The sequence below is a fragment of the Carica papaya genome, chromosome 9 (assembly GCF_054855325.1).
Source record: "Carica papaya isolate Zhongbai chromosome 9, ASM5485532v1, whole genome shotgun sequence".
Taxonomy (NCBI): Eukaryota; Viridiplantae; Streptophyta; class Magnoliopsida; order Brassicales; family Caricaceae; genus Carica; species Carica papaya.
In genome coordinates this window covers 17,040,476-17,050,678 of record NC_142317.1, presented here as the reverse complement: position 1 = coordinate 17,050,678, position 10,203 = coordinate 17,040,476, and the positions used below count along the sequence as shown (strand labels likewise).

The 10,203-nt window shown below is 38.3% G+C and overlaps 1 protein-coding gene across 2 annotated transcripts; it reads right to left on the bottom strand.

Moving 5' to 3' along the window:
• Positions 1-1,244: 1,244 nt before the first annotated feature.
• LOC110812585 (putative boron transporter 2) lies at positions 1,245-6,801 on the bottom strand. 2 transcript variants are annotated; one of them, XM_022039400.2, is made up of 12 exons: positions 5,353-6,801; positions 5,139-5,221; positions 4,849-5,041; positions 4,619-4,757; positions 4,254-4,419; positions 3,942-4,108; positions 3,643-3,816; positions 3,435-3,530; positions 2,989-3,126; positions 2,586-2,905; positions 2,061-2,331; positions 1,245-1,764 (listed from the first exon to the last, which is right to left on the bottom strand). In XM_022039400.2, the coding sequence occupies exons 1-12, from the start codon at positions 5,454-5,456 to the stop codon at positions 1,477-1,479; spliced, it is 2,139 nt and encodes a 712-aa protein (XP_021895092.2). In that variant the 5' UTR covers positions 5,457-6,801; the 3' UTR covers positions 1,245-1,476. The 2 variants fall into 2 exon arrangements, with proteins under 2 accessions (XP_021895092.2, XP_021895093.2); XM_022039401.2 differs by having other exon boundaries at positions 4,849-5,023; positions 5,353-6,799.
• Positions 6,802-10,203: the final 3,402 nt, after the last annotated feature.

Below are 10,203 nucleotides of genomic sequence, written 5' to 3'. Positions count from 1 at the left end.
AGGCAAAATTTTATCAACTGGGGACCAGAGTACTGGGTAGCTGCTGCCACCACCCAGCTAGTAGCCTAAAACCAGTAGATTTAGCCAGCCAAGGCAATGCCATCGTACACATAAAACTAAAGCAGATTCTAACTTCACTCAAAATTAGACAAGAGACAAGAGATTCACTTTCGGCATGGAAAATTAAAGAGATTCCCACTTGCCATCAGAAACTCATTATTGGCACTCGACGGACATGAACCTAACTCAAATCAGTTTCTCCTTTCTTAGAGGACTTGCTTTTAGGAGAGGTGCACGGCAGGTGATTACAGAAGCTGATAAAAGAAAGATGCATGCACTACAAACTTTTGCCAGTTAACATGTTGTAGAATATAGAATGACAGATGCTGGACCAATTTATTTATTCTACAGAATGCAAGAATCAGTCAAATACCATGATTATCACATACAAATATAGCGAAGCAGAAGCTCATACAAAGGATTCAAACATGTCAATTTATAGCCACAAACAGCTAGAATGGTGGCACAAGTTTCTGGTTATTCCGTCCAGTCACCTCCCTTATAAACATTCATGTAATCTGGCTTGTACTAGGAAAACTAGAGCAATTCATGTTTCTGAGTTAACTCTAAGAAAGAGGTAAAAAAAAAAAAGAAAAAAAAAAAAAACAGCAAAAGAAATTTGTCTACTGGCTCCATTAGATCCTGATATCTTCACTAATTGAGAAATAAGACTGAAAGTAAGAAGTTGTCCGGAATTACTTCAAAAAACATACTTAAAACACTAGGATATTTTAAGTTACTTAAACCAGATAGATTCCTATTTAAAAACTAAGTGATATGTTTGCATATAAAAATTATGAAGTTATTTTTTTAATCCTAAATTACATTTTCAAGTAAATAATGGCCAAAATCCTGAAAGATATGTCAAATAAATGAAATATAGCTCTCAAGGACTATAATAGATCCCCAGTACATTTTGATTAACCAGAATTTAACTTCTAGAATTTGCATGCTCATCTGTCAGAGTGCTCATTAGTAATATGTAAAAGTATGAATATATTAGATGGATATTTGGATCTAATTATTTAAGTAGGATGCAGACTCTTTATACTTTATCTTCGGGTGTAAGGTCAGTACAGTAGCTCCTAGTCCTGAAGAAATGAGGGGCGTGCTACATTCTGTGAACATATGAATGACTTCGGGTACATATAGGTAGATATGCGAATACAGGTACAAAATGAATGTTGATAGTAAAATAAATTTATTTTTCTTTTTTTCAGTCAAATATAGATATCTTTTTCATTATCATAATGTGTCCTCTGCTCAGCCTATTTGAAAGATACAAGAAAAGGCAACAAATACAAATATCATATGGTTAGGAGCAAAAACAGAAAGATACAACTACAAACACTAACAAATGAGCTTGTAAAGACCTCTCGAGCACCAATCTTTGTTGAACTCATCAGAATAGCAACTTTACTGTCCAAGGTTTGATGGCCCAGGACTTGGAGTTTGCTTTAATTCTAGTCCATTTCCAGATAAGCCGGGGCTGTGTTGCCCTCTAAGTTCACTAATATGCAGGCTGTATGCCCTCTGCGACAGTCTTGGGCTGTAAACAGGTTTTATATCTTCCAACGAAGATGAAGCTGAACTTGTTACTTTAGGGCTCTGTATGTGTCGGATCTCACCACGACTTCTTGTGATAATATCATCCAGAATTTCCCCACAATCAGTGTTAGTAGTTCCAGCCTGAGGTTCCTCATCCTGCTCAGACATGAAGTGAAGCATCATAGATTAGAAAGAAACTTCAGAAATTAGCATATAAGAACATTATATATAAACTTTGATAATTCCAATCATTCAACATTTACAACCATTTCAGCTCTTGAACTAATTATATACTCCAACTGAGAGGCTGCACCTTCTTTATTCAAATGCACAGTAAAGAAGGCAATGCAGATTAAAACCAATCTGTTCTCATTTAACAAAACTCAAAAAAAAAAAGTCAAACCTGATTTGAAATAAGATCAGCTGAAATGAACAAATTGTGGAGTACTTACTTCAAATGTCAAGTTGTAAGCAATAGCAGGAGCTTCTTCATATTCAGTAGCATCCAAATCTTGAAGATGGGCACCTTTGAAAAACTTGGGCAGCAAATACTGCCGAACTGGGACAAGAAGCATAATTAACAATGGGAAAAGGACACCAGCTATTGGGATCCATGTTATGCCAAAGCACAGAAGCAAGTAGGTTGTCTGGAACAAGGTAAAAAATGATACTGTTTTGAATGGTACAGCCTCAATGAAGGCGGCGTGATAATTCTCCAACACCCTGAAAGTTAGTTATGGAAATTAGATACTTCATTCTTTTTCTGCATAATGGTGGTGGTAGCTCATTGTAATCGTAACATTGTTAAGCAGACATCTTATTCTTTCTTTTTGAGAAATATAAATCTAGGATCAAGCTGAAGCACCAAAAAGTTTAGGGCAGAGGTTTTCAGGGTATAACTGCAGATGGGTTAGTAATATAAGAAAGTTCATATCTCAGAACCGATAGAACTAACATGAAAGACCAATTAAACTTACTTGTATCTTCGACTTGGAGCAGTAAAAAGTAATAGTATCCTCTCCCAAAACTGGTTTCCAGGCAAGCTTTCAATGGCCATGAAAGCAAAGTAACCCCAAAGAACAGATGTTGGGATCTTCTTCAGAAGTGGCATTGCAGCAACACACCCACCAACCATCAATGCTTGAAGAAGATTGCTGAGGCGTTGTTCCTTGACCTCAACAGGTAAAAGATCATCAATGTCCTTATCAACATCGAAGACAGTTTCATCAACGGGGGCATCTATACAGCCAGTACTTGAGGCCAGGCGGATTGTGGATTCTTTGAGTTCTTTCAGTCCCTGTTCGAGGTAAAAATGAGGATACCAGAGGAAAGAATAACATGCACTGTATCAGTAAAAAAGCTGAATGCAGATTAATCTACCAGAGCAGGTGGAATTTGATAGACAAGGGGAGTCTGCATTTCATTGTACGCTTCTTGCATGCTTCGGTATAACTGACTCAGGTTTGCATTTTTGCGCATGCTTTTGCGGGCGGCTGATACAAGCTTATTCCTCATAAGCTGGTATAAACAAAAATAACAATTCAACCAATTAAGATAATTCAGTAGAGGAAACTAACATGAAATAGGTTTATCTTTTAAAAAAATCGTTGGATCTAATGAAGAAGAGGTGAAACTGGTTAAAAAAACATAACAGGGAAAAGGATCTCCTTCCAGGAGAACTAGTAAGACCAAATCTTTGCAGTGGGAGAATAAAAGGAACTTGTATAAAGAAAATCTTCTACGTTACAATACAAGTATAAGCGGTTGAAAAATTCTGTTGAGTTCAGAATAGATTTGTCCATTTGAACATAGTGCACCAAGTATACCTGATGTTTCAGAGTAGCTAAGCTTTTTGTATGCATTGGAGACTGTGGAATAACACCATTAGATGGGGGGATACCAATAAGCCCACATAGTATAACCTGATTAGAAAAATTCGGACTTAAAGAAAAAAAAATAACTATACAAATCTAAGAAAAAAAAATTAATGGATTTAACGGGTGTAACAAGTCAATATTGAGTACAAAAGTTTACCAGAAAACCCAAAAGAAGAAGATCATAGTGATATGAAGCTGGTTTCTTCAGATTGAACTCCTTTTGTTGGGCTAATTGAGAGGCAACACTGTGATCAAAGTAGTAAAGCACAGCAATCATAGTTGCTGGAATAAATGCTCCAACTATATATAAAGGAGGCACGTTCAACATTTCCTGAAGGACTAGACAACAATGAGTCCAGTGCAAGACATTGAAGACAACATGGCGTATCTTTCAGAAAAGTAATAACGTAAGTATCATATATAAACATTATGTTTGAAAAAACTAGCAAGATTCACCTTGAAAACTGTCCAATTTGAGTATGCACCAGGAGACCATGGGTTTGGACTAAACAGCCGCCTTGGAATGCCTCTTGGGACATCATTAACTGGGATGTAAGAAACAGCAGTCCATACAAGCACCATCAGTGGCACTCCATAATCTGCTATAAATCCTCTTAGCCAACCTACAAATTTCAAATAACAGTTAGTGGCCAATAAAATTTAGTGAGGGAAGTTGGGAATGTATATTTGAGAAAATAAAAAGTGAAAAGTCGTAAACCCACAACTTGTGATGGAAGCATATTTCATAGTGAGCTACAGAGTTACTACCTGTTCCATAGCGCCAGGATCTAGCTTTACGGCTTCTTAGTGCAGTAAGAAGAAGGCCAAAGGATAGAACCAATGCAAACATTCCATTACCAAATCGCCAAGAAGGTTGTAGTGCAGTTTGATTAGGATTTTCTCTCCGAGGTATGCCAAACTCCTCCACAACTCCCTATGGAATTTAAGTATAAGCACACAGAAAAAAGTTTCTATTATATATTATGATTCTTGCAGACACTGATACATTGAACTAACAATATCCAGAGGATCAGAGAAACATTCAAGGGAACAAACTACCTTGAATCTAGCACTTTCGTTCCCCATAATCATAACAAAGATATTAGATTTAGTAAATATTGCAGAGTGCTTACACGAATTGCTTGCTGCATGAAAAGCATTGCAATTAAGAGACCAAACAATTCACCAGCAAGACGTGTAAATCGATTGATTATGGAGCATGCTCCAAGAATAGCAAGCAAGAAAAGTAGAAGTGCTGTCCACACACAAACCCTGAGAAAGAGTAAATTAAAGAAAATGGTTTAGCATTCAAGAATACCAGTCTGAGTAAATAATCTAAATAGCATGGTTGTCAAAGAGCTACCATCCTGTCCAGGCTAAGAACAGTTTTTGCCCCAAATCTTTCCTGTCCTTGGCAAAGTTAAACATGAACGTATACATCAACACTGTTGGCTCTGCCACCCCCAATATAAGCAAGGGCTGGCCTCCAACAACTGAGTGGATAATACCACACAACGCTGTTGATGCAAGTGTTTGTACTGCAGTCAAGGAACCATCTGTAAAATGTGAAGAGATTTCACATGTTTCAACAGATGACTATTAACAACATGAATTAGCAGAAAGTGTTAGTTTATAGTTCGGTCATAGTTCCACCTGTATTTCTCTCAAGCTGCTCCCCAAAAGATATAACTGGAATTGCTGAGGCAAAGAATATATATGTTGTTGGAGCCAGAATCCTAGGAAATTAAAACATTCATGTAAGTTAACGTGCATATAAGAATCAATACCACTGTCCACGCTAGAAAAACTCAAGGCGTCATAAACCATACTGTAAGCATGACCAGAACTGAACAATGAGGAGGTAAACCTGATACCCGCACGAAGACCGCCAGTCCAGTCTTGCTTGTAACATAAAAGCCTTCCTTTGATATCATTCTTTATTCCACGGAAGGGAACAAATGTCTCTTCCATGATACAAATCTTATGCAAATAGGTAGTGATTGATGCCTTCTCTGTTTTCTTTTTTTTTTTTTTTTTTTTTTTCCTTTTAATATTTTGGATTGACAAAATGCTAAATAAGTATCAGATGCAAAAAACACAATACAATAATGACAAAGATTCAAGGGACTCGAGAGGCCAATATCAAAGCTAAAACTGCATGAGCAGAGGTAAGTATGAGAACTTTTGGCAGATGGAGAATGAAATTTTGATCTTTTCAGGAGTACAAAAGAGAAAAAAAATATGTAAATTCATGGTTTTCTGATGTATAACCTAACTTTTTAGTGAGGTCTACAAAAAAAGAAAAAAAAAATAGAAGAGTTTTACATTTGGAGGAGTTTATAAAGAATGATCGAGGTATATATGCTTTAAGAACAAAAAGAATCAATTAGTTACTGAACCAAACTACTTCAATTCCATAGGCGAGTGAAAGTCAAGAATCCTAACGAACAGAATCCATAACACAAAATCCAGATCTCCACTAAGGATTGACTTCAACAGAAGTTAGATCCATTAAACGTTTCTTTCTACTTCATTGTCAAAAAAAAAAATCTTGTTCATCAATTAATCCCGCCAAAAGTACAGCAATAACCAAAAAAGTTGAGCAGACTGATGATTTACATGGTATTAGTTCACATGCTAAGATTGATAAAAACTCTCGAGTCAAACTTTAACTCAGGAAGGCCTTGATTGACAGGAAAAGAGACAAAATTTAACGAAAACCCATCATCACAAACTGCATTTTTAGACGGCTTAAGACAATTTCAAGCAAATGGGCATTAACAAACCAGAAAAAGAAGGCCCTTCAAATTCAAAAAGAAGAAACCCAGACAGACAACGACAAAGATTAGCGAGAACCCATGATTCAAACAGTAATACGAATTGGTTTATGATACTTTTGAGCAAATGGGCATCAATCAAAGAAAGAAGAGAAGCGACAGAAACACTAAGATCAATGTTACATTATTAGAAGATGAAACGTTCCGAGATACAGCACAAAAACTTGGAAAGCTTAGCACAGAAGAGTCTGGAGCAGGAATTGCAGCTACATGAAGTGCGGGGAGAAAAGAGTATATAGAACAGAAATTGAGAAGAGAGACAGAGAAGAGCTGACGAAGATACAGATGTACCCAGAAGAGCTTGTAGAGTTGCAAGATAATGAAGCAGCAGAGCAAGAGAATCTGAGAGATTTTGGCAACAAAACTGTGAAATGGAAGGATTATAGCGTGAATGAGAGATAGTGTATGGTGACTAAGCATATATCACTTCTTTTTGGCAATTGGCTGTTGTAGTGTCTGCTACTTAAATAAAAGAAGAAGATGATGGAGAGAGAGAGAGAGGGAGGGAGTGAGAAACATTTATAATTTTATTAATTAGTTAGCATATAGATATTATTTATAATATAATATTTATTCTAACAAGAACTCAAAGTTCAATTTAAATGCATAAAAATATTAATTATTTAGATGAAAATAACTAAAATTTTATTGGAATATGTAACAACCATTAATAATACATGTAAATGGTAAATTATTAATTTATTTTCTTCAATGTAAAACTATCCCATTGTTTGTAAATTGCTGCTTTTGAATTTACTAATAAATGATAATGAATTATTTTTATGTACTATAAAATTTCAATACACGTTTAAAATAATTTAAGTTAATTAATAATGAGTAAAATATGGATGATGATTAACTTGAAAGATTTGGTACTTGATTAGCAATTCAATTCAATTCAAGACAAATTTGTCAGATGAATATATATATATATATATATATATAATTTAAGATATTTTAGTACCACGCAATTAAATTGCAAAAAATTAGAGTTTTCAACATATTTTTTATTAAAAAATTATTGATGAAAAATTTTACATCGAAGAAATTGGAGAGATAAATGAAAGAAACAGTGACGCACCATTTGCCAGCTTTTTTTCTGTAGGGGGACTGAAAAAGGACCAAAATTTAAGGAACCAACTATTGAATAAACTTAAAATTGATATATATATATATATATATATTCATACCCCTCAACGTTACACATATTAACACCAAAGTCCAATCAAGATTTCAGTTTAACATGTTCGCAACATCTCTGTTTTGAGACTATCATAATAATTTTTCTTGAAAGTGATCTACAACTTGATCAATTTAGAATTAACTTTCAAAGATAATATGATCCGAAAACATTTTCATCCATATTCAATTCGTGCGTAATGAAGAGAGAGAAAGATAATACTTTGCACGAGAATCATAACATCTAATTCAAAAAGTAGTTTTGAGTAAAGAGACTGTAACGACCCCTGAAATATTAAAATGAAATGAGTATTTAAATATATCAAATACGGAAGCGAGATCAAAATTTCAGTTAACATCCCTTACACGAAAAACCAAGAACGTATTTAAAATATAAAAGATTAAACTAACTAAGAGAGAAACTCGAAAATAAAACTATGAGTATGACTACAGAGTCTCTAGGCATCCCCTTCGTCGTCCTCCTGCGGAACGGGCTCGAGAACCATGTCTTCCTGATCTGAAATGGTTAAATAAGGAGTGAGCTACACTAGCCCAGTAAGAACATCACGATATCTCACCGTCACGGAGGTAAAGGTGGGTAGAAAAACACAAAAGACCAATGGAGCATAATTTACAACAAACTCGTTTATTAACATGAAAACCTTTACCATCCACTTACCTCGGTGGAATTTATGAAAACAATATAAGAAAAACAATAACATTATCATAATCATTGAATAATATAAGCTGTAAAACATAACACCTATCACGCCTCTTGTAATTCAATCATTGTACAACATATCTTTTTCTAATTTACCAGCCTACTAGTATCCGTGGGGGTCCATAGGGGTTCCGCTACCCGTTAACCTTTAACATTCATAATCAGTTTCCAGGGTCGTCCCCATACCCCGTCCGGTATGGGCGCCAAAACCATGAACCTCAATACCCCGTCCGGTATGAGGGTGAAACGGGCCGTCCCCATACCCCGTCCGGTATGGGCGCCAAAACCATAAACCTCAATACCCCGTCCGGTATGAGGGTGAAACGGGCCGTCCCCATACCCCGTCCGGTATGGGCGCCAAAACCATAAACCTCAATACCCCGTCCGGTATGAGGGTGAAACGGGTCGTCCCCATACCCCGTCCGGTATGAGCGCCAAAACCATAAGATCTCCATACCCCGTCCGGCATGTGAGACCACAATCCCGGTAGGGTTCCCTACGGACCCGGTCCGTCCACCATCTCCCAAGATATCTAGTCAGGCTGACCCCCATAATACAATTATCAGTCTACACAATCTTTCATTTTCCTTTTCCTCAGCCAGCATCATCAATTCACATACAAACAAGCAAAACAGTAATTCATGCCAAACAGACAACATACAGTATCAGTTTTTCAGTCATTCAACCCATGATTAATAAAAACGTAGTATATGCACACAAATCTGTAAAATGAACACATCAAACCTCATTTTGCATTTAAAGCTGTAAACAGGCCAAATAACAGTAAATCACCAATCACACTAGACTCGGGCTCCATTAGCCACCTTAAGCAATTTCACACATTCGTTAATTCAAGAAATACCGTTTTATCATTTTGAACTTTAATACCGTGATAGGAAATAGGGTGAGGGGTCCTTACTTGTTTTCGGGATCCGAATACGATTCACAGTGCGCCTGCAGGCCGTCCCTAATTTTCTCCTGAATTTTTCCCGGGGAACTGAAACACACTAACAGTACCTGCACGTGTTTCAAAAAAAATCCAAATTAGGCCCAGAGCCTCTTTCGGCCCAAATCGCAACTCCGGCACGGCGGCTCCGCCGTGCTCCGGTGACGGCGCCGCCGCTGACGGCGGCGAGTCGCCTCGGGTTGGCTGTTTTCGGCCGTTTTCGGCCGAATTCGGCCACACTCGCATTGGTCCTTGTCAGAAAATAACCCTAGGGCCCTCGGGGGGCCAAAAAATCACGGAAAAACGGAGCTTACCGGCGGCGACGCTCTCGGGTGCGGCAGCTCTCCGGCGAGGTTCGTGTTTTGGTGATTCGGCTCCGGTCAACCTGTAGAGAAAAGAATGGTGATCACGGTGATATAAAAATTGCATCGAACGGAGGCCGGGAAGGGCCTCGTCGGAGGCAAAAACCGAGAGGGGGCGCGGCGGCGCCGCTGGGCTTCGGCCGCGTATTCCGGCCGTTTGGCCGGGATTTCGGCCTCGATTTGGCCATAGGAGGAATCAGCAGGGAAAAACGAGTCGGGGGTATGAAATTTACCTCGATCGGCGGTCGGAAATTTCCCCGGTGCGGCGGCGGGTGGCGGCGGTCGGCCTCTGGTTCGTCTTCTCCGGCGAGCGGCGGGCGGCTAGGGTTTGTGGTCTGGTGTGGGGGTTCTATTTATAACCCCTTGCCTTTTGATCTCAGCCGTTCATTTCGTTTTAATCTGGGCCGTTCGTTTTTGATTGAATCTGGGCCATCCGTGCGATTGAATCTGGGCCGTCCGATCGCGCGATTGATATGGGCCGTCGGATCGCACCCACGCGGATCGCCAACGTGGCTCCTTTCGGAGTGACGCGGTCTTGCCACGTGGCAGGCCCCGGTTGGCCGGGACTACTGACCGGGCCTGCTGACGTGGCCTCCTTTTTTTTTTTTTTTTCTCCTCCTTTCCGGGTGCTACAGAGACAATGAACAACTATAGATTTATTTAAAAAAATAAA